The sequence below is a fragment of the Typopeltis vanoorti genome, chromosome 2 (assembly GCF_054136105.1).
Source record: "Typopeltis vanoorti isolate ZY-2024b chromosome 2, IOZ_Tvanoo_1.0, whole genome shotgun sequence".
NCBI lineage: Eukaryota > Metazoa > Arthropoda > Arachnida > Uropygi > Thelyphonidae > Typopeltis > Typopeltis vanoorti.
The window spans coordinates 98,929,054-98,954,669 of NC_143550.1; the positions used below are offsets into that span (position 1 = coordinate 98,929,054).

The 25,616-nt window shown below is 34.9% G+C and overlaps 1 protein-coding gene across 2 annotated transcripts in view; it reads right to left on the reverse strand.

Moving 5' to 3' along the window:
• LOC150109287 (sortilin-like) overlaps window positions 1–25,616 on the reverse strand; it is a 508,125-nt gene that overhangs the window by 68,704 nt on the left and 413,805 nt on the right. For both annotated transcript variants that reach the window (XR_016549652.1, XM_090406996.1), the window contains exons 22-23: window positions 24,782–24,917; window positions 8,201–8,304 (exon numbers count right to left, since the gene is read on the reverse strand). Coding sequence is in view for 1 of the 2 variants with exons in the window: in XM_090406996.1 (XP_090263122.1) it covers window positions 8,201–8,304; window positions 24,782–24,917 (240 nt within the window). In the remaining variant the exon portion in view is untranslated. The remainder of the gene's footprint in view (window positions 1–8,200; window positions 8,305–24,781; window positions 24,918–25,616) is intronic.

The following is a 25,616-nucleotide window of genomic DNA, read 5'->3' on the forward strand; positions in this document are numbered from 1 at the left end:
TAACACCCTTCATTAGGTGACATTATAAAAGAAAGAAAAAACACTAAAACACTGAAGCTTAAATAAACTATGAACATCATAGAGAGTCTCTATACATAATTGACATTAAAACATTGTGGTTATATTTAAAGCTGTTCTTTCGTTTGTTGTATTGTTGGGAAAGTACGTGCTAGTAACATCTCGTGAACGCCAGTACATGATTACAGCTGAATGACTATCTGGGAGGTTGCAGCTCAAGTTATTATTTAGATGAACAGGATTGAAGATGATTTTCCTAAATTCTACGATTTTTCTCTCTAGTTCATCACTGCAACGGAAGATGTTAGTAGATTTTCCATAGCAGACTTTGTGACTTTGGCTTTCATCATTAGGATTAGCCGAGAAAAGGATATGACTTGATAATGCACTGGCTTGCTGTCTCTTGTAAGTAATGTACTTATGTAAGGAATAGATATATTGCCTTTGAATCTATTTGTTTCTTCTGAGTGATGTCTAGAAGGATTAAGAAGGAATCTTTCAATGATTCTCCTGGAATATCCATTAACTTTGAAAGACGTTTTGAGATGGTTTATTTCTATAAGAAGTTCATTTGGGTCATCCAGAAGAGAATGGGATCTATGTCCCAAGGTGGAAATTATTCCAAGCTCATGAAGAGGGAAGTGATGAGACTGACTATGCAGATATCTGTTGGTATGTGTGGGCTTTCTATATATTGATATTTTGAGTTTACCAGAAGAGCCTTTGAATCTATTTAACAAATAGATTCAAAGGCAATATATCTATTCCTTACATAAGTACAGTCTCACATAAATTAGCAAAAGTTCTAAGAAAATACAATATCAGAACCTTGTTCACACCACTTCCAAAGATCCGTTTCTTAATAAGCCAACCAAAACCTTGTCATCATCGTCTCAAATACCCTGGTGTATATAAAATATTGTGTGATTGTGATATTCCTTATTTTGGGCAGACAAACAAATCTGCTGAATTGCGTATGGAAGAACACATGAGGGACATTACTTACAAGAGACAGCAAGCCAGCGCATTATCAAGACATATCCTTTTCTCGGCTAATCCTAATGATGAAAGCCAAAGTCACAAAGTCTGCTGGGAAAAATCTACTAACATCTTCCGTTGCAGTGATGAACTAGAGAGAAAAATCGTAGAATTTAGGAAAATCATCTTCAATCCTGTTCATCTAAATAATAACTTGAGCTGCAACCTCCCAGATAGTCATTCAGCTGTAATCATGTACTGGCGTTCACGAGATGTTACTAGCACGTACTTTCCCAACAATACAACAAACGAAAGAACAGCTTTAAATACAACCACAATGTTTTAATGTCAATTATGTATAGAGACTCTCTATGATGTTCATAGTTTATTTAAGCTTCAGTGTTTTAGTGTTTTTTCTTTCTTTTATAATGTCACCTAATGAAGGCTGTTACAAGCCGAAACTAGTAGTGGTTTAATATTAAAACCTTTTAACTTAAATCTCGGTTCTAGTCATTCAAATCTTTAAAAAAAAAAATATATATATATATATATATATATATATGTTAAAGATACCAAGCTATTTTAAATCTGGTTTTACTCCATTTCCCAAGTAAGCAAACAGACATGTAAGTCAAGTTTGCGCCTGCAAGTAGTGCAAGTCTTAGGCAACTCGTGGTAAAAGTAGAATAAGCTCTGATCACTATTCTCTAGTATTTACCCTTAATGCAAAGCACATCTCCTTGAGGAGATGTATGATGCTATGCATTAAAGGCAACGAGTCACTACCCAGACCGGTTTTGACCTTTATCGAGGTCTCATCAGTGGGAGCCATTCTTAGAAATACCAAGGTTTAAGTAATGCAGAGCTTATAAGTATTTTACCAAAACAAGTTACCATAAAGTGCTTTGACCTTATTAAATAAAAATCTCAGGATGAGAGATAGATGTAGAAAGTTTATTTACCTCGGTTATAATATACATTAAAGATACCAAGCTATTTTAAACCTGGTTTTACTCCATTTCCCAAGTAAGCAAACAGACAAGTAAGTCAGGTTTGCATCTGCAAGTAGTGCAAGTCTTAGGCAACTTAAGCAAATCGTAGTAAAGGTGGAATAAGCTCTGATCACTATTCTTTAGTATTTACCCTTAATGCAAAGAACATCTCCTTGAGGAGATGTATGATGCTATGCATCGACTTACTTGTCTATTTGCTTCTTGGGAAATGGAGTAAAACCAGGTTTAAAATAGCTGGTATCTTTACCGTATATTATACTCAAGGTAAAAAAATTTCTACATCTATCTCTCATCCTGAGATTTTTATTTAATAAGGTCAAAGCACCTTATGGTAGCTTGTTTTGATAAAATACTTATAAGCTCTGCATTATTTAAATCTTGGTATTTCTAAGCCTGGCTCCCACTGATGAGACCTCAATAAAGGTTGAAACCGGTCTGGGTAGTGGCCCCTTGCCTTTAATGCATAGCATCACATATCTCCTCAAGGAGATGTACTTTGCATTAAGGGTAAATACTAAAGAATAGTGATCAGATCTTATTCCACCTTTACCACGAGTTGCCTAAGACTTGCACTACGGGTTACCCAGACATGCACTACTTGCAGGTGCAAACTTGACTTACTTGGGAAATGGAGTAAAACCAGGTTTAAAATAGCTTGGTATCTTTAACGTATATTATACCCAAGGTAAATTTTATAAACTTCGTTTTAATCCTTTTTCCCAAGTAAGCAAAAATAGCTTGGTATCTTTAACGTATATTATACCCAAGGTAAATTTTATAAACTTCGTTTTAATCCTTTTTCCCAAGTAAGCAAACAAGCAGGTAAGTCAAGTTTGTGCCTGAAGTATTTTCAGGTCTGAGGCAATTCATGGTAAAGGTGGAGTAAGCTCCGATCACATTCCTTAGTATCTCCCATAATGCAAAGCACATCTCCTTGTGGACATGTATGATGCTATGCATTAAGGAAAGGGCCACTAGACCAGTTTCGACCTTTATTGAGGCCTTGTCAGTGTGAGCCAGACCCTGAGATGCCAAGGTCTCATGCTGAGATTTTTATTTAATAAGGTCAAAGCACCTTGTGGCAACTTGTATAGGTAAAATTTATAAGTTCTGCATTACTTCAACCTTGGCATCTCAGGATCTGGCTCCCCTCCCACCGACGAGACCTCAATAAAGGTCGAAACCAATCTGGTTAGTGGTCCTTCCCTTAATGCACAGCATCATACATGTCTGCAAGGAGATGTGCTTTGCATTATGGGAGATACTAAGGAAAGTGATCAGAGCTTACTCCACCTTTACCATGAATTGCCTCAGACCTGAAAATACTTCAGGCATAAACTTGACTTACCTGCTTGTTTGCTTACTTGGGAAAAAGGATTAAAACCAAGTTTATAAAATTGCTTGGTATCTTTAACACGCGCACGCACACACACACACACAGGGTAGTATAAGAGAAAAGTAATTTTGTGTAATAGTGTGTGCCAATTATAAATATGCTATAAAAGCTATTTTTATTACTTTCAGTGTGTGAATTCCTGAAACATGCTTTTTTTTTTTTTTTTTTTTTTAAGCAGTAAAAAATTACCGAAATCTGCATGATATTAGTTTATTAAGTGACCAGGTTAAGATTAGAAACTTAATCTGAGGATTTTGAATGCATGACCACCACAAGGGCAGAACTGTGGAAACAAGGGCACACTCTCCATGGATGATGTTTCAGCTGAAAAAGAATTTATCTTTTCCGCATCTTCAGTTCAAAATATTTCACTTGGATCTCCTTCTGGTTTGAGATTGATATATAGCATAGAAGTTATTTTATATTTAGGAAATAATGTTGTCTTTCATAAGATAAAGTAGAAGAAGCTTATTTCATTATTTATTTTTGGTCAGCTAGCCAGTAATGAATATAAACTAAGATCTCAGTTTGCATTTCACTTAGCCAGCAGAACTTATCATCAGCCACTCATCTAGATCTGAAGGTTACTTTTAAATTATGAACATTCTTTTGTAAGTGAAATGTTTCTAAACAATGTCTAAACACTGATGCATGCATGCAGTTTACAATTATTTACTGCATAATGGTTGTAGAAAAAAAAAAAAAAAATTCATCTTCTGCAAAATTCTTTCATCTCAGTTAGTTTTGAATTCACTTTTAATATATTTACTGGATACTGGAATTTTAGATTTTAACATTAGCATTTTAAAATATTGTAGTTCAAGTGTTTCTTATATACTTTTATTTATTTTCTTATGTTTCCATGATTGCCGTTCATCAGAAATGGAAACAAAATTTCTTTTCTCATGATGCCTTTGATAACCCAAAAGACATATGATAGGCATTATATTATTCATGGTTAGTGTGGATCTCCCACAATGAGTCTTTGGAGCCCATGAAGTTGCCCACTGAATAATAACAACAACAACAAAATTACACATCCAAAATACTCTATTTGCATAAAGAGAGGAACTGTGACTGACACAAACTTCAAGTAATGTATTTTGTTAATTAACAGTTCTCATAGAATAGCATTAACTTATGTCAGCCAGCTGTCCATTACTTGGATCTCTCTCTCTCGAATGACTGAGGCCACCAATTAAGAGGATGACTTGTGAATAGTAACTGTCCTTCACTTTGTGATTTCCTAACATTCACATGCACCTCTGTGTGATCAAGATTAAAAAACTGATTTAGCATGCATTTTCATTTTCTATAACTAAGACAACTGGAAAGTTGGAGTACAGTTTCAATTCTAATTTATTTTCTAAAGGTTAGATTATTTTTCATTTACATGGTACATAGTATCCATATTTAGTTCATAATGTACATTTATATGTGACACAATTAAAACTATGGCAACATTTGAAAACTTAATTATTAATTATTCTGTATTTTAATTTATATGTTCCAGTTCTATTCTTGTTTGAATTATCATTTTTTTACCCATTTGTTCTTTGTATATCGTTCTCTCTATCATTCTTGCCAAATACTTATGTTATGTCCTGAATGTACCGTTTCTTGCCAATTACCTTGGAATATTTTTTATTGTAGCAGTCATCAACCATCAATTCTCTACACTATAGCATATTGGTTTATGTTTAATATCTTCAACTTCCCTCTTGTTGCCATAGCCAATAAAATTCTGATGTATCATAAAAATTTTCTGAATGTTATGACAATTCTTCTTCCCAATGTCCATAATAGGACTGTTGGGCAGATATCACGAAACAATCCTCACAGAAATCCTTCAATCAGTTCTTTATCAACACTTATCTTTCGGCTCTATCTCATGTACATTATCTAGTTCCATGAATTAAATTAAATGCATTCTTTAAATGACACACATATGGATACCAATCACTCATTAGAATAAAGAATATTTTTTCAAAAAAAAAAAAAGCTACTTGAGTTAAAAAATCAGAAATCGCTCTTGTTAATTAATTGCTCTAACAATTCAAATTATATCCACCTCAATACTCTCATTAACCCTGCGGAGGTCGCGGTCAAAAAATTGCAGCATAGTGCAAAATCTCAATGTAGCTTAAAAATATCAAAGCGCTTTACATCGATTTTTTACAGAGGTCAAGTCCAATGAGAATGTTGTAAAAAATAACTTGTTTGTCTTTGTATATTTTGTACTAGATATTTTTGTAAATAACCCTTTGGAAGTTAACTGTATATACTCCTTTAATAAGAATATTTCAGAGTGTTAAAAAACAAGGCAATGTTTTGCTGCCAGAAATTTATGTAATAGCGCTACATGATGGCATAAGAAAGGTTGTTTATGATTTTTTTTTGTGTATAATAAAACTTACAAGCTCTGTGTGTAAACACCTCCAAAGTCAGTCAGAAAGGGTCAAACAACATTCCGATGGCTGGCAACTTACCAATCAAAAGAAACCGGAGGAGAACAGAAAGTGGGCCAAACTTGAAAGAAGATGAAAGAGTCATGCCAAGTTCTTTGGGGGTTACAAACTTCGTGCGAGGTTAAGAGATGGCATAATAAAAAGGGACAGAGCCAAGCATAGGGGACTTCCTGGTTCGAGACGTTGCTAGAGAGAGACAACTTCTAGGCCAGAGAGAGAGTTTCCAGTGGCCACAGATGGAGCTCCCCGCTTCCAGCATTGCCAGAGAGGGACTTCCTGGTTCAAGTCTAGAGAGAGCTTTAAGTTGCCGAAAGGAGAAGTTCCAATTACCGGAGAAAAGCTTCCCAGCCAGAGAGGGATCCCGGTTGACGGCAATTACAGTTTCATAGAGGCTGGAGTTCAAGTTACTTGAGACGGCAGTCGTCCAGACATTTTCGGTGAGCCAAAGCAGAGGAGAAAAGGCGATGTAAAATACCCGAAGCAGCTTCGCTCGGAAGTTTTTCTTTTCACCGTGGGAGAACAACATTTTGCCAGAGCTGTATGAGTACCACAGGTTGCTGTTTACAGTCTTATTTTTTTGATGAGATACTATTGAAGCCAAATTTCCTGAAGGAAGCTCGAGATCTGAGATGAAAGAATTGCCATAGAACTTTTAGTGAAAGACTTTTGACTGAATGTGTGATACAGAGCCTTTGTAAGTTACACACCTTTGTATATTGCCTCTTATAGTTGTTATAGAAGGACGTTTAAGATTTTTGTTTAATACTGATAAGAAGCATCCTTAAGAGAGTCAATTAGCATGTTGGAAATTGATATTAAATTTGTAAAAATAACTCTAACCTCTTTGCAAGTAAACTAGGAGTTTAATGAGTTGAATTTGTAAGCAGAGAGTTAATAGGTTTTTGAGTTAAAGAGATTAATTAATGTTGAAATAAAAAGGTTCTAATTTGTGCTAAAGAATTTTTATAGACGGATAAAGAAAGCAATCTCCCTGTAGTTTAACTCATGTATATTTCACAGTAATGTAAATAAAATGTGTTTTGATTTTTTTGTTAAAGGAGTGCTGCCTTGATTGTTTATTTTTACAACTGCACTGTTCCTAAATAAATTGGACTTGTGAGCAGGAAACTAAGTGAGATAGCTGAAGCGTAAAGTTAAGTAAAAGAATAGACCACGACTGTTTGTGGTAAGTTTTATTGAAGGAATTTGTGTTAGAGAGAGAGATATCTGCCAGCCATATTATTGAGCTTTATGCTAAATAAATGATATTAGTAGTGCAGTCTAAATTAAATAAATTTTCTAGTATCTTAGGCATAAGACAGGTAGTGCGAAGGGTAGATAAACATAGTACGCAGTAGAGTAAAGTGAGAAAGGTTACGAGAGAGAAAGTGCACACAGCTAAGTAGAATAACAGTATATAAGAAATAGAGAAAAAATAAAGAGACATACAAATATATAGAGAAATTAACAGCCCATGATTACAATGGAGCAGTCGACAGAATAAAATCCACAGTAATTAGAATAATGATAAAAAGATATTACATATATAGGCAGAAAAAATAATATACAAATTACAATGATGCAGACACCAGAAGATATTACAGTAGGTCACATGTATCTGAGAGATACATTCATTACTAGTATGTGATAAAACTTAAAATAAAGAAACACTTAAAATATAATACATGATTTATTTATTTATTTTCAGTTACAATCTCAAAATTATTGAACAAAGAAACAAATAAATAAATAAAAAAAACTAAACCAATACTATATTGACATCAGAGTTCGCAGTATCTATCCGATACAATTTACTATTAAATATTACTTTCACATTCAACTCTATGATTCTCATCATAGGACTCAAGTAACAAAATTGCTGAATCTCTTCAACATCTGATGGATTATCCAATTGATATATTTTTCCAGCCATTTTCAATGGTAAACATAAAAAAAAAACAACTAAACCAATACTATACTGACATCGGAGATCACAGTATCTCTCAGATACAATTTACTACCAAATATCACACACCTTTACATAACACATGTTAAACCAAAACTGACTGCATAAACAGTATGGAATATCACTCGTAATATATGCATATGTAGCTAGTCATGACCTCCAAGTTATATATTGGATATGTGTAAGAATATTTACATTAAACAATTTGTTTGTATCTGTCAGATCAGCCACGACCTCCACAGGGTTAAGAAAACATGACCCTTACTTTCTGCAGAATTAAATTCATTACATGGAATTAATACAAGAATTTGATTCACTATTAAAGAATTCAGGAAATAAAGATAAGAAACCTATTACTTACGATTTATTAAGACGATGGAACTTGGGTATGAAATAAATGCCCATTGCAATTATTATTCCTATTACAGCTAGGATTATAACAACTATAATGATGCTCTTAGTACCCTAAGAAGAAAAAAGTTTTAAATTTGGAATGTAAGTTATCTAGGCTTTAAAGAATATTCATATATTTGATTCTTTAAAGATACTTGTGACATTAGGATTATAAAATATATACACGTTTACACAAGAATATTATTTAATTTGCCAAATAATTCAGTCTGAATATTACAGACCATCTTCAGTGGCTACACAGGAATAGTTTTAAAAAACAAGGTGGAATATGAACAATTGATCATTTACAAATAGAACGAGCCACGTGATGTCATATCGCTAAGTATTAAAAGAGTAAACATTTTTTATCAGAGTCATGATTAAATTAAAATTAAATTGAATAGTTTTTTAAAACTATTCCTATGTAGCCACTGAAGATGGTCTGTAATATTCAGACTGAAATATTTGGCAAATTAAATAATATTCTTGTGTAAACGTGTATATATTTTGTAATTCATATATTTACCAGCACAATACTGTGTAGGTGTGTGTGTGTGTGCGTGCGTGCGCATGCATGCAAATATCACATGTTGACCAAGAAATTGATCCTAAAAATGGGGAGAACATAGATATCTTGATTAGATTATATATAAAAGAAGTAAAAATCTGAAAAATATGTGAAATTTTATAATGAATAATAAGGTATTATTTAAATTAAAAATGCCAAGAAATTATAATAATTATTATTATTGACACCTCCAAGGAGTCCGAAGACTCATTGTGGGAGGGCACCCACTTTATATCTCTCTGTCTCCACCACTACTACCATCAATGCCATCTACTGCCCACCACCACCACCACTAGTATTTTTTGTCTGTAATTTGCATGTGTTCTGAAGAGCCGATTTGTCTGTATGCAGGATGAAAAACCTGAGTTTCCAGGAGAAAAAACCCTGCTACCTCCATATAAGATCAGCTAACTCACTTTCGATTGTAAAAGTCCATATAGATTCCTCCCGTCACGACAAGAATTGAACTTAGGCCTTTTCCAATTGAAGGGTGCAATGTACTGTTGTTCTTCCAATCGTGCTACAGAGGTGCTTGTTTAATATACCTGTTTAACCCTTTATCCAAGTGTAAGCAAACAAAGTTTGCATGTGAAGTATCTTCACAACTATGCTACTTATATATAGAAGCCAATAACTTTGCATTATTTGAATTGACTTAGTCTTCTATAATGCAAAGCACACATCCTTTTGGGTGTGTATTATTGGAAGGACCACTATTCAGACCAGTTTTGAACTTTACTGAGATTTCATCAGCAGGAGCCAGATCCAGAAGATATACTAAGTTTGAAGTAATGCAGAAGTCATAAACACTGGTGTTCAAAAGCTAAGGACGAGCCACATTTTTACCTGTATTTGAAAAAATTTTCATGACTTGATCCAAATGTAGACATAAATTTATTGGCAGCATATTAATAAATTATATTGCACAAAAAATGTGTTATAAATTTCGTATAAATTAAATTGCAAAATTCCAATGTTTTTGGCAAAAGCTACAAATTTCCTAAGAACACAGTTTCTCTAGGCTAGCAGAAAACTATGTGGAGAGACATTTCAGTATGGAATATGTCCATCCTGAACTGCGATGAAGCTCTCACAATGTCGTACCATGCTTAGCACCAAGTGATTCAGGAGCTCTTAAGATAAACTAGCCTACTCCTTCAGAGCAAGGATAATGCTTTGTTTGTTTTCTGGAGGGGGAGGGATTTCAAGCAGCAATATGTTCTATGAGATCTTGCAGGCATGCTAACCACTTGATTTGATTAATAGCTTCAGTCTCCAGAAGTATTTCTGCTGCTCATGTATGATGTGGTGTGGCATTGTCATTCATAAAAATGAATTCTTTGCCTACAGTGCCATGGAACAATTGAACATGATATTGAAGAACTTCTTTGCAATATCGTTCAGCAGTCATAGTCCCTTTTTCCGGTACTTGTAGATCAGTGTGTCCATTAGGCATAATGCTTCCCCACACCATGACTTCAGCACATATGCATCTATCCCTTTCAAAACACTGTGATGGTAAGCAGACCACTTTCATGTAAGATAAAGTGTCATCTAGAATTGGAGGAAAGACTAAAACAAATCTCATCTGTAAAGAGTACATTAGCCCATTGGTGTCTTGTCCACTTTTTATGGCGCACACACACCACTGAAGATGTACTCTACAATGAGCTGTGGATAAAGGAATGCAGATTACAGGCCTACTTGTTGCAGACATTTTGACAAACTGCTTGAATGGAGCCAACTTGCAAGCTGACCTTCCGTGGTGCATTGATTATGTTCTGCTGTTACAACCAAAAATGGCTTCATGCTCTGTGGTAGAGAGAAGGGGAAACCTCTTAACAAAGGTCTGGAACATATTCCATTGGTTTAAAATGCTACCCAGAGCCTGGATACAAGACTATGTGAGATTTCAAACTCTCTAGCAACATCATTAATTCTGCAGCCTTCTTCAAGCTTTCCAGTAATTCTTCCCCACATGAAATCATCTGTTGATTTGAGACATTATAAGACGTCCAAGTTTGCAACTTTATTCTTTCATGAAAACAGCTTCCTTCAAACACAATTTGCTTAATGCAGCCTTTTATCCTGTTTCAGTGCTACCACGTGATCCCTTTGCATGTGATTTGAAAATTTGAAAGTGTGCCTGCTTTCTACTCAAAATCATCAGCAGTTGTCATCTTCAGAAATAGTGTTTGTCCTTAGGATTTGGATACTAGTGTATCTCCTAGTAGTGAAAAGGTAGTTATTATTTAGAATATTTACTAACTTTAACTACTTTCATATTAAATAAAATAACGCAATCCTTGGTTGGAAACTCCTGGGTTCATTCTATAAAGGACAGTCATAAAGCAGCATTTATAAGGACTTTTCAGCTAAAATGATTGGCTGGTCTCATTTCCCCCCAAGATATTTTACCAGTTCTTGAAACTGTCAGATGATAAAAGATGCTTAGCTAAGAATTTGCCCAAGGTTAAAAGTCTAGCTGCACTGCTGGTGTGGCTGCTGATGACCAACCAATCCATAGGTACTATATGTACTGCATTACATTCAATAATCATCATCATGAAATTCCTGTTATGTATCCTCATTGGGTGCACAAAATACTATGATAACCCTACATGATTAATACATTATTGCAAACATCCTATTAAAATTTTTCCTTCATATTCGTCAGTTATTGGTAAGAGCTAAAATATATTGCAATATATCTAATATATCTTATATTTCAGTCTTTTAAGACACTCAAACAAGTTTCACTAACTGAATTAAGCCACTTAGATCTTGATCTTCTCATCCTGACATCAAACTTTTTTGATAATAATCTTTCCTCTTCCATTCTGTTTAAGTGAATGTTTATGCATTACAAGATACTGAGGCAATCAGTGTGAAGCCAACAGTATACAAGTATACTAGTCACGAAGATACTTCACGTGCAAACTTTGTATATGAAAGGGTAAGGATTAAAATAAGAATACAATTTTTTGTCTTTACAACCAGAGGTAACACTTTCTACAATCCCTAGAAGGTCTGAACCCAGCTTGTTCTTCCTGAAGTTTCTCTTCCACAATTCTTCTTAGCGTCTTTACAAGTATGCCTGCATTAATCTTAAATGGAATGTTCAGTGCTCAATGGAGAAAATTTTCTATATCTCATACTGCATTATTCCCTTTTATACAGATCAGTATCTATACAAGCTCTACTGCTATCATCTCCAGAATTCAGCCTTCTAATCAGGTCCTCTCAATTATGCGGTGCAGCCACTCTAAAACATTGTACCTCCATATTCGCACATTCCTGATTGAATATATCATCTATTCCAACTGCCATTCCACATGGTTTCTAATGGTATTTACTACCTAAAACACTGACACGTACTCTTGATTGCATTCCTCTTGAATATTTTCTACCACTGTTCTGTTTTGTTTAACAATCTTTCAAAGTAATTACTCCAGGCATTCAGAATATCTTTATCTTCAGTTTTTATATCGTCTTTGTCATCTCTGATTCCTTTACATTACTGTTTCATCCATTTCTAGGCTTTTTCAATAGCTTCCAGAATATTTTTGCAACTTTCCTGGTATTTATTTTCTATGTTCTTACCAGTCTCTTGATGACTTTTGTTTAGCTACTTTCACATACAGTTTGGCTCTTTTGCATTTTTCTCTGCACTCAGACATCTGCCAAATTACTTGCAAGAAACTTGAACCCCCCCCCCCCCCCACTCTGGAAAAAAAAAAAAACCCTCTTAACTCCTTGTGACCATCATGAAGTTTTGATATTTCTATTGTTGTTAATAACTTCACCAAAATCTCTATATTGGAATCAATTTGTTTTCTTTAGAGTTTGCCACTGATATCCCAAGGTTTAGGTTCTCATTTTCAAACTCTAATTTTTTCTTGAATATTTGTATAGTCGAGTTTTAATTCACCTCTAAAAGCTACTAACTTTAATTCTTTTTAAAACTTTATTTTTATATTTTTCTTTTTGATATGATATTTATTTTTATCATTATCATCAAATACCCAACATATATACTCCCATGGAATGTACAAGATATTATGATAGTACTACATGAAAAGGTTACATCATTACTAACCTTATTGGCAGTTTTCCTCCAAATTAATCTGTTATCTATCAGGACTCCAATATTGTCAGATCTTAAATTTATCTTATATGTATTTTTTATAAGACTTAAAACTAAGTGATATCACTATCAATGATAACTTAGTCAGCATTTTTTCTCTTGTCTATTCTCTCCATGTGAATTTGTGTCTTTATGTTGAAACATGGTGTTAATCATGACTAGTCCATGTCTTGAACAGAAATTCAGCAGGTACTTATTATTATATTATCTTGTCATTTTCTCCAAATTTTCCCAAAACCTTTCTATATGTCTGGGATTCATTTCTTACCCCATGGTTTATTCTTACCCTATAGATCTCCAATAGAGATTGCCAAAAAAACTCCACTTTTCCTTAGTAGAATTATCTATGAGATCAGAGGTGCCAAATAAGTTTCACTATCCAGTTCCCCATATTGAAATTTGATCACATAACTCCACTTGAAATTGCCTGCCAATCAAGAAGTTTATATTTCTGTTTATTGCTACTCCTTCCTTTTTCCTGATCATCACTGTCCAAATATAACATCCTATATTTATTACTTAGCAGGATCTCACCTGTTTTAGTGTTAATCATCTCAGTAACACCAGTTATGTCTGCATGGCACTTCTCTAGTTCTTCTGTCAGTTCTTTTTCCTCCGATACTTCTTATATTGATGGTACCTGTCTTTAATTCTTCTGATGTGTCTGTTAAAGTGGCTAATTTTTCAACTTAGTTCCAGGATGAAAACAGTAGGCTAGAGGGCTTGTTTACTAAATAACTGGCTTGAAATTTCATCATGTTGTACCATTTTGTTTGTTTATGGGTTTTAGCTAATAAGAATATAATTTTGTCAGCTAAGACCCAAATTACCAGGATATCAGTTAATAAAAATGGTAGCCTGGCAATTACTGAACAAGTTAATATAACTTGTTCAGTAAATACTTAACAAGGTGCACCATGTGAAGATAATGACTGGATATTAGATCAAAAGTCCCATTTGGTTCTTCACATTCTTTAAAAATGGAGGTCTCCTAAATTATCTGGGTTTGATCCTGAAGTGAACCCATAATTTAATTTTATTTATTCAATTTTTTATATGGCTGCCAACCCCAAAAAAGTTGTGTAAAAATTATTCCAGATTATCCAGAATTTCTTTATCCTCCAATTTTTATGTTATAATTATCATTTCTAATTCTTTTTACAGTACTCTTTCCTCCATTACTTGGTTTTATCAATAGCCTTCAGATCAGTTTGTCAACTTCATGATATTTATCTTCTATATCCTTGCCAAAGTCATTCCATCACTTTTATTTAGCTATTTTTTATACATTCATTTTCTTACATTTTCTCTCAGGATATCTGCTGACTTACTTACTAGGAACTCGTACACACTGTCTTCTTTTTTAGAACTGCCCCGCCCCAATGAAGTTTTGGTTTTTCAATCTTTGCAATCACCATATGCATTTTGGCTGAATCAATCAATGATGTTTCATTATTCAACTGTGAGGTTGTTAAATGCATTGATATCATATATCACAGTTGATCTTCTTTCAGATATCAAACCCAGTAGCCTGCTAAGATTAAGTAACTAGGCTTCTTATAAATCTATTTTAGGTAATAATGGAACAGTTAATCCTATTTCCATAGGATTTGTTATATTGTAAAGGCAATTTGACAGAATACCACATGAAAACTGTTGCATAGGTTGGAGCAAGTGGGAATGCATAGGAGGCTGATGGCATGGATGGGGATTGATAGACAGAGGGTGGTGTATGGTGGAGTGGAATCAAGGCAAATGAGAATGAGTAGTGGAATGCCCCAGGGCTCTGTACTAGGAAAACACTACTCTTTAATTTACACATAAATGATATAGCAGAAGTCATGTTGGAGGTTTAATGGAATATTTTCAGCACTAGGAAAGGATCAAAACTAATTGTAATACTTCTAAGATTTTGTCTCAGTCACTGAGACATCTTCAAGGATTACGAATAACTTTTGTAACAACACACTCAAACACAACACAACACAAGTGAAACACATGGGTGACTCTCAAGTCCTATCTAGGTGGTGCGTCCTCTATGGGCATTTGTAGGTCATAGGATGTAACATGGGATCTCTGATAATTAAAGTTTTCCAAATTTTGGGAAGTTTTATGCAGCCGTTTCTGAGTGCCACCAAATATTCTAAAAACAGTCTTTCTTTTTTGAATTTACTATGGTGGAGTATGATGTTTTTTCTTTAGGGAATCCTGTGAGTGGTATCCAAAAACATGATATGCAAGACCAGATCGACTATAGTCATGATTGCAGATGTATGATTTGTGTTCTTCTAAACAGATGGTTGCTAATCCTTATCTGAAGTAAGACAACTTGCAGGAACAGGGTACTGTATATACTCCAGGTACTGAGAGAGGGGGATGGGGGCTAATCTTTGGTGGAATGGATAAAGGTAATAAGTTTACAGTGGGACTTAAAAGTTGTGCGGAGGTTGTATTTTTTTAAGGATATGGCTATTTTTTCCAAAGTGCCACAGATGTAGGGTATGATGATGGCATTTCTGAAGTCCTTCTGAAGAGATGGCTGGGGAATGGGGGAGGAACTGATTATTTTTTAATTCTGTAATCACTGTAACCATTTTAAAGGAAGGTGTTGTGTATGTGGTTGAGTTCAGTTGAAACTATTGTTATTTTCCTTTTCCATAGTAAACTGGATTCTTGGATGTAGGATATTGAGGTGACTGAGGAAGGAGTATGTCTGGGCCATGAGGCTAAATAGAGAACACATCATCTACATATCTTAGCTAGATAGAAGGTCTGAGAGGGGCTGGGTTTATGGCTCGTTTTTCAAAATTTCCCATGCAAAAATTGGCAAGGGGGGGGGGGGGACCAAGAAAAATAACCAGAATTGATGGCAAAGGAAAAGAGCTCTAAGATACCAGAAGGGAAAAAAAAAGGTTTTTAAGAGTGTTAAGGTGTCATTTAAGGGAATATTGGTAAACAATGAGGTGATGTCAAAGCTTACCAATATGTCTGTATTATTTAAAGTTAGATTTTCAATTAAGGTTTTTAAATGGGTAGGGTTTTTTACATAGGATGTGGTAAGACCAGTGAGGGGGGGGGGCTCAGAGAGTTAGCCAGCTGCTTTGACAGTTGTAGCAAGGTGCACCAGTGATATCTACTATAGGTCTCGGGGGTGGGAGGATTAGGTTTGTGGATTTTCGGTAAACCATATACCCGAGGGGGAGGTGGGGAGGGACAAGAACTGAAAGGTTTGAGTTTTTTTGTAATGTCCGGTGGCCAGGATGATACTTTTTTAAAGTAATTTTTTAACTTGAGTTTTTGTGGGGTTGTGTTCTAGTGGTATGTAAGTAGTGCGATCTTGGAGAATAATCTCCATTTTTCGATTATATTCTGTGAGTTTAGAGTTGCTCACGTGTTTTCACTTAGTATTGTATTGTATTGTATTTGAGTGTGTTGTTACAAAAGTTATTTGTAATCCCTGAAGATGTCTCAGTGACTGAGACGAAATATTGGAAGTATTAAAATTCGTTTTAATCCTTTCCAGGTGCTGAAAATATTCCATTAAACTTCCAACATGATGTCCTCACAGCACTTAAGCTTCAACATATGGATATAGCAGAAGATTTGAAAGTAGGGGTATTCAGTTGTTTGCTGATGATGCAAAACTAGGAAGAGCAATAGTTGACAAAGGTGATGTAAATATCTTATAGGGATGATTTAAATAAATTGGCGGTGTGGGCAAGGACAATGGTTGTCAATTCAATTCAATGTTGTAAAGTGTTAGGTAATGCATTTATGGATGAAAAGATTACACACTTCACATTACACTGATGGTAGCAGTTTACAGAAACTTGATCAGACTAGGGATCTGAGGGTGATGGTGGATAGAGAATTGAAATTTAGAGGGCAAATTGCAAGAGTTGGCAAAATAGCTCAGAGGATTATTTGCATGCTGAAAGACAACACTGACAAATAAAAATAGGGAGATTATTATTTTTCAGTGTTATAAGGCTATGAAGACCAGTGAAGCCATAACAGGCAAATGCCTAATCCTTAAAGAGAAGAAAAAGAAGATAAGGCTATGATTCGGCCATTGACTACTGTACACAGATTTGGTCACCTGCATATCTTGGGGGATTGGAAGGTGATGAGAAGGATTCAGAGATGAGTGACCAAGCTGGTGGCAGGTCTGTGGAATGTTCCCTATCAGGATAGATTCAGGGTATGTGGGCTGCAGAATTTAGCTGACAGGGATAGGAGAGGGGATATGATAGAAACTTTATAAGTTACTAAAGGAATTTTATAAGTTGACACCAAAATTTTTTCAATGAATGGGGAAGTAGAGGGAAAACAAGAGGTAACACTTGGAAGTTGTCTAAGAGTGTGTGAACTGGATTCTTTACTTGGAGAGTAGTAAATAAGTGGAATGGATTGCCAGAGGCAGATGTGAGTGCCCCAACAGTGAAAAGGTTTAAGGCGCTGTATGATAGGTAATGGGTTAAGTGTAAAGTGACTTGCACAATGAGTGTTTTGATTCCACAGAATACCCATATAAATATCATCATCATCAAATTCCTGATATGTACCTTGAAGGGGTGTACAGGATGTGATAGTACTACATGAAAAATTTACATTACTAACCTCCTATCTACAATTTTCCTCCAAGTCAGTCTGTTACTTGTCGAAACTCGAACATTACCAGATCTTATATTTCTATCATCTAGATGGATTGATACGGCACTTTGTACCGTATCAATCCATCTATATCTTGGACTTCCTCTGGGTCGTTTTCCTGCCAACCTGGCAGACAACACTTGCTTTGCTAATCTTTCCTTGCCCATTCTGTTTAAGTGACCATACAACCTGAGATTAGCTCTGCTAACGCATTCCAGGATGCTGACAATGTCTAGTTCTTTCCTAATATCCCCGTTTTTAATATGATATTGCCATTGATGCCATCTGTTCACACCTCTAATCTTTCTCAGGATTCTCATATCTGTGGTCCCTAGTCTTTGGTCAAGTGTTTTACTTCTGACCCAGCTCTCAGATCCATAAGTTAAAACTGGTTTGAACACTGTCTTGTATACAGCTAATTTCGACTAATTTCTCTCTTATTTCATATGAATTTATACAATTGACTTTCTACCATAGCAGCTTTGTTGATTCTGTTGTCTATTTCCATATTTAATTTACCATCTTCACTAAAAATCGTGTCTAAGTAGCTGAAATGTTTTACTTGTTCCACAGGTTCTCCATTCACAACACAGTTGACATTTTCAACGATTCTACCTATTTTCATTGTCTTTGTCTTTTTATTGCTGACCTTCATACCATATCTATCACAACAGTTATTCGATTTAGTAAGGGAATCTTGCAAACTTGTAGCAGATTTATTTAGAAGTATAACATCATCCACATAAAGCAAAGAGCATACATTAACATCTCCAATTCTGATATCATGTTTAATAGCACTTTCCTTCACAATGTGATCCATATAGATAATGAATAACAGAGGAGATAATGTACATCCTTGTCTCACACCAGATTCAACATTAAACCATCTTCCTGTACTTCCTTCAATTTTAATTGCTGACTTGCAACTCAAATAAACACTAAGTATTGCATGATATAATGTGCCATTGACACCATATAACTGTAGTGTGTTGAACAGCTTCTCTCTTGGCACCTTGTTATATGCTTTTTCCAGATCGATAAAACTTAAATACAGATTTTTGTAATATACCCATGCTTTTACAACTATTTTTTGTAAAGTGAAGATCTGATCCTGACAGCCTCTATTTGGACTGAATCCAGCTTGTTCTTCACCAAGCTTTTCTTCCACAATTCTTCTAAACCATTTCTCAAGTATACTGGCATAAATCTTGCTAGGAACACTCAGTAGGGAAATACCTCTCATGGGTAACTCATTGCAAAGGTGGGTAAAGTTCTGATAGCTATTCTTGGTATTTTCCATAATGTAAAAACACATTTCTTAGGAAATGTATGCTGTTATTACATTATGGTGGGAGGTCACTACCCAGACCGGTTTCAGCCTTTTCTGAGTCTTCATCAGTGAGTAGCTAGACCAAAGTAATACCAAATGGTATAGCGAAAAGAACTTATATACTCTGCTATACGAGTTGTTCAAAAGGTGTACCCATTAAGTTACTTAAATATATATATAAAGATAAAGAGCCAACAGGCTTCATTTCGGCGATATAAACATTATTTAAATTAAGGGGATATTAGATCCCACATTGTTTTAAAACCGAATAAGAAACTCAAGGATTGGAATCAGAGAGTTTCATGCCGAATATAGTATAAAAAACTATAAAAGTATTGGTGAATACTAGCGTTAGCTAATACCATATTCGGCATGAAACTCTCTGATTCCAATCCTTGAGTTTCTTATTTGGTTTTAAAACAATGTGGGATCTAATATCCCCTTAATTTAAATAATGTTTATATCGCCGAAATGAAGCCTGTTGGTTCTTTATCTTTATGAATCTAAATGTTTGTTAAATGTTTACCCTAGCCTAACCTCTGGGAAAAAAAATAAAATAAAACTACATTTTCTGAAGTCCTCTCATTAAGATTTTCTTTGGTTTAGGGTTGAAGATGGGTCCTCCAAATTCTTGGAATAATTATTCCATCATTCTTGTTTAGATTTGGATGATGTTTCAGCATTTCACAGGCTTCTCTGAATTTTCTTTCAAACCAAGTTTTGGTGTCTTTCCAGTCGATTCTGTAACAAGTTTGGAGTGCATGGTCTGACAGGCCTGTTTTACCATAGTGGAGGTATTTAATGTGGCATTTGTGTTCATCTTTTCTAATTGGGGTGGTGCATCCTGTTTCCCCTATGTAAGGTAGGTTACAGGTACAATGAATTTTGTAAACCGCTGGGTGGAAGGAGGATCTTAGGAAGAGCTCAGAAAATTTCTTAATTTTACAGAAGGTTTGAAGGTCATCTTAATATTGTATTTAAGTAGTGTTCTATCTATTTTTTCCAAAATGCTCCTAATGTATAGTAAGGCTATGGCATTCTTGTAATCGTTTTAGCTTTTAATGATATTTTTTTTTAAAGGAGGATCTTGTGAACTGTTTTTTTTTATTATAGGCATTTTTTTACAGATGTTTGGCTAATAATTTCAAATTCTTGGTTCAGAGCCTGTTCATCAAAGCAAATTGTTAGACATGCCATAGTATGTATCTATTGCATTTCTTATTCACAACCTACTTACTTTTGTCTATTTGAGTACATTTTCATTACTCTCACAAAAGATTGTAAACCTTTAGCACATTAACACCACGAATGGGATAAGTTTTTTTTTTTTAAATATATTTTTCATTTATTTTCCATGCTTCAGAAATCTGCTCATGAAACAAAACAAGCCACTTCAAAGGATATTATCAAAGTACCCCTGGATGGGTGCTTGATAGAAGGACACTAATTACAACTGACTCAGCTGAACAAAGGAGATGGGCTTTAATGAAGCACCATTCAGTTGACAGAGCTGCATTCCAAGAATCTAAACGTTCCCTCTCATCATCAGTGAATCAAGGATCAACTGATGTTGTACTCATTACCTACCTGGATTTGAATATATAGATTTAATTATGACAAGAATCAATGCTTTGCTAACTCAAGCTTGTAAAACTCAATGAAAAAATTGATTATAGAAACTGCAGAGCACATAAGCTTTGGTTTGTTACTATCACATGCATGCAGTCTGTGTCAGAAAACACAATGCAGTAGTGAGAGATATAGAGGACAAGTTGAAGAACAAAGGTTGGATAACAGCAGTAGAATCCCACCAGTGGCAAACTCAGGATTTAATCTTGGAGGGGGCCAAGCACTCAGGATCCAACCTTTTTTTTTGGGGGGGGGGAGTTGAGTAGACGATTTGCAAATACACACTACGCATCATATACGACCTATGACTGAACATCTGCAGTGATCGCTAATTCATAAGTAGTATAGAAATAGAAGACATGACACAACATAAATAAAAAAAAAAATGAATTTTAATCAGGAAAAGATTTTGGAAAATTTTCTAGTGTGTTTTTTCCTTTTCTTTGGGGGGTGCCCGGGCTCCTTACCCCCCCCCCCCTCCTTCCCTCTGGGTGAGCCACTGAATCCCACTACAGAACTAACATTGATTTACTTGTAGTAAAGCGAGGAGATGAGTTAGTCATTATTGGCGTACAAGCTGTGAATGCTGGGTGATCACTCACTATCCTCCATCATGAGAAAACTGCCTACTATGCTAAAAATTAAGGCTATTTCAGGAAGAATACCATATCATTTCAAACTTAACTCTGCAACTGTATCTTTTAAAGGTGAATAATGTCAGCAAAGCTATATACAGACTTACTAAGCTTTGGACTCTCTCAGGCTGATCTCAAGACACTCTCTTTCAGTGCCTTGCAGGGCATGCTTTGCAAGAAGGACTTACCAGAGAATGACTTCTCAAATCTCCAGGTCTGGAGTTAGATAGCACAGAATATTGATGGGAGCTTAGGCTTGCATGCGGGACCACAGGATGTAGCACTGTTTTCAGTGCAAAACAGTTAGGAAATTAAAAATCTACAATAACCAGGACAAGTGGTCTCAGTGGGCAATAAAATTCATCTCCCACCTAAGGACATTCCTGGAAACATCCATGCTTGTGGAAGAATTTGAACACCCTGTTGGCTAGAGACTGGGTATATTATTAACCTTGAAAAACACAGAGGTTAGGGGTGGCAAACCCCCCCCCCCACTGCATTGTTCTAAACTCTGCATATAACTTTTGACTCCCCAAAAACTTAACTACTAATAGCCTACTGTTGACCAGAAGCCTTACCGATAACATAAACAGTCGATTAACACATATTTGATATTGTAAGTATGTATATATGAGTGTGGTCTCTTGCAACAATTCATAGTGCAGATCCCTTAATTTTTCCATTGCCAAAACACCTTTGTGAGCAGGTGCATTGTCCTGATGAAAGATGATATTTTTCTTTTGCAAACCGGGTCCTTTCTCAAGAATTTTTTCATCTAGCTGGTTAAAAGATCGGAATAATATTCCCCGGTTATTGTTTTACCTTTTCAAGATAATTAATAAACAAAATGCCTTTAGCATTCCAAAACACCAATGCCATGACCTTTCCTGCTGATGGAACCGACTTTGTCTTCTTTGGTGCTAAACAACTGGCTTCTGCCCACTGTTTTGACTGCTGTTTGGATTCTGGTGTGTAATGGTGAATCCAAGTCTCATCTTCACATCCATTTACAATCTATTTTTCTTGTATATGGTTATGAAGAAGCTATTCAAATAGCAGAAGAAAGAAAAAAAATGAAACTTTAAGAAACACAGAAAGGTTAGACAGTAGAATATAGATTTTCAGAGACAGACTAGGAAAGCATCTATGCAAAATATGCACAGGAAATTGAAGAAAGTAATTACAAGTAGAACAAGAGATCTGTTTTAGAGAGATAAATGAAATTACAGGGAGGTTTATCTCTAGATTAGGTGTAGTAAAAAGTAATTCAAGAAAAAGTTGCTGGAAGAAGAAGAAATGACAAAGGGACGGAAAGGGCATGTAGAGAATTTGTACAAGAAAATATTAATACTGAAGGAGAATCTGAAAGGAGAGAGAGAATTTGTTGTGGAAGAACCTATGATAATGAAAAATGAAATGTTATATGGACTATGGAACAGCTGCCAAAAGGAAAATCTCCTGGCATTGATAGTGTTACTGAAATTATTGAAGTAATAGGGATGAAGTAGTGAATATATTAACTGAAATCAGTCAACAGATTTGAAACAAAACAGACTGGCCTAGAGATTGGTAAACATCAGTATTCATCACAATTAAAAGAAGTAAACATATAGATTATGAGAATTCAGACCTATTGCTTTAATTTCACATGTAAGTAAAGTTATCTTGATAGTGATCCAAAAAAAAAAAAAAAAAAGCAGGAACCATATGTGAATAGGTGAAAATGCCAGAAGAACAGACAGGTTTTAGGAGAGGTAGGAGAAATAGAGACCAGGTAGCTTTCTTATTGATCCTGTACTGCTTAAAAGACAATCCCTGAGGCTATAAAATAATTTTGTCTGTTAAATGTGCTGGGAGAGGAGGGAAGGAAAGACTCAACTATTGGGAAAAGACTATTATAATGGGTTTTCATCTAAAGGTGAGCTAGCATATTATATGTAGGTAAGAAGAGAACCCATCATAAAAGTTTTTACATTCTTCATGGGATTCCAACCAAGATCTTTCCTGCCAAAAGGCATGCGCTACTTGATTGTATAATTAAAGAGCTGCATATCTGTTAAGAGGCTAAGCAGAAACCCTACATACCTGAGTAATTTAATTCATCTCAGCAGTTAAGAATTTTTAAAGTAAAATAACTGAGTGAAATAACTGAGGCAATACTTGGTAAGTACAGAGAAAGCTCTATATTTTATTTTTAATGTCATTCTTCCCCTTCTCCCTATGAAAGGTTAGTATATGTAGCTATGAATATGATACGAGTTAAATAATATAGGAATTCCACTTTAGGAACCAAACCTAGAACTTTTGACAAGCCATTTCAAGTCTACATGCATAGCCTGTTGACTAGAAAGATGCTATCTGCCTGTTTAGCAGGTTACTTAATGTAACTATAATAAAGTATTCCTCCAAGGAGCTAAACTCATCTCATCCTAGTCAGACTTTTTAAAAGAAAGGGATTACATAGAGATCAGACAACATGCAGTATTGTATGTATATAATTTACAAATTCGACTCACACAAAATTCAAGTTACGTAAAGGTTTATGGAATGCATTACTTATATAACTCGGGGTATAACTGTATTATCAAGGAGAAAAACGACATGGTTCTCTTGTCAAAAAATACTGAACTATTGAGAAAATGAAAAATATTCTTAGAGTAGGAATGACTTGCCAAAAAATAAATCAAACATACTGAACTCAACAAACTTGTAAAGAGAGAGAGAGAGAGAGATAAAAGGGCAATGCAGAATAGTAACACTGTATTAATAAAGAATGCTTTGGAAAATAATGCTAGCTTAAAATTAGCAAAAGATGAGATGGCTATCTGAAAGAGATGGATTGACAAACTAAAAAAATTGAAAAGGCAGTACCCACAAACAAGAAAGAAGAAATCTTAAAAACAGCAAGTAATTTCTATATGAAACTACATTCTAACCCCAAAGATCGGCCGTTGAAATGAAAAATGGAAGAGCATCATTAGAAGATGCTCTAGATAAGATTAATATAATGAATATTAACCTTATCCTTAACATATTGATTTAATACAAGCTATTTACAGCAAACGTTAAAGCAGTGACATGCACAGAAAGAAAGGGAGCATACTTCCCAGTCAAGAAAGGTGCTAAACAGGGTGAGTTAATAGCCCCTAGATTTTTTTACTGTTACACTTAATCAGGTGTTCAGAAAAACTTGAATGGACCAATAAGAATACCAATATCGTAGAAAAGAAAATAAGCAATCCGATTTGCTGATGATACTGTCCTCTTCTCAGAGGCCCCACTGAATTGGTAGGAATGAAAAATTAAATGATTCTACTCAGAATTATTACACTCTAATAATCTCAGAATAACTTTGCATGGTTGAAGTTCTAACTGTTTTCCTTAAGCAAATAAATGTTGGGATAAAAGCAATCATTAAGATTAAGATGATTTTTACATATGGACAAGTATTTTATTTTTCTTGCTAAAAAAACTAGTGTTACTTCATCTAAAAGTTCTTAAGCCTGACAGTTATAATATAAGAAATAACAAGTTGTAATGTATATTCAAATAAATATAAAACAGATGGCATGCTTAAAAATACAAACATTTTCCCCACTGTCAGCTGTAAGGTTTCCAACAAGATCTTTGTCTCCCTCTTTGCATTGTTTTCTCACAGATTTCTCTTTGGACTCTCCAGGATTCCATCCTCCAGTACACTGGTCACCAGGAACTTTTCTATATCTGAAATTTCAACACACAATTGAAATCTAGTTGTAATTATAATATGGAGTTGACTTCCACTACAGCAAATACCATTATAACAAACTCACTCACTAGAACAAACCATCAAAATATACTGATGAAAGTTTTATATGCAAACCACTCCTGAAGCATGAATGGATAGGTGAATCACTACTGCTTCCAGAGCAGTATTAAGTCAGACATGATGGAAAGGAATATGACTGCCTACCAGGATAGCTACTTCTCCATGAGCAGGACCACCTGCAGTTCTATCCTTGCATACAATAGTGGAATCCATTAAAGTAGGGTCCACATTATGTTTCCTGTAGACAGAAATTGAAAGGTTTGTGTTTCTGCAACAAAATCTTGATATCATTGATATTTTGGCAAAACCCATGACAGTTCCACTGTAAAAATTTTCCTATTTCTTTGGCTTTATAGACTTGTCTGATTTGCAGGAGGTTTGAGGACTTATCTTTGTCAGGTTTAAATTTATCAATTATTTTTTGGGAAGTATGGACAGCCAGTGTCCATCTCTTCCTCTGGTAAAATATTCAATACATCTGATGTGACAGGATCAGTTGGGAGGTTTCATTTACTTTCAGTATATACCAAAGTATCCATTTTTCTGTGGAAATGTCTGGTGGTTTATCTTTAACGATATCTTTGCCATAATTGTTTCGAAGTGGGTTCTCATTG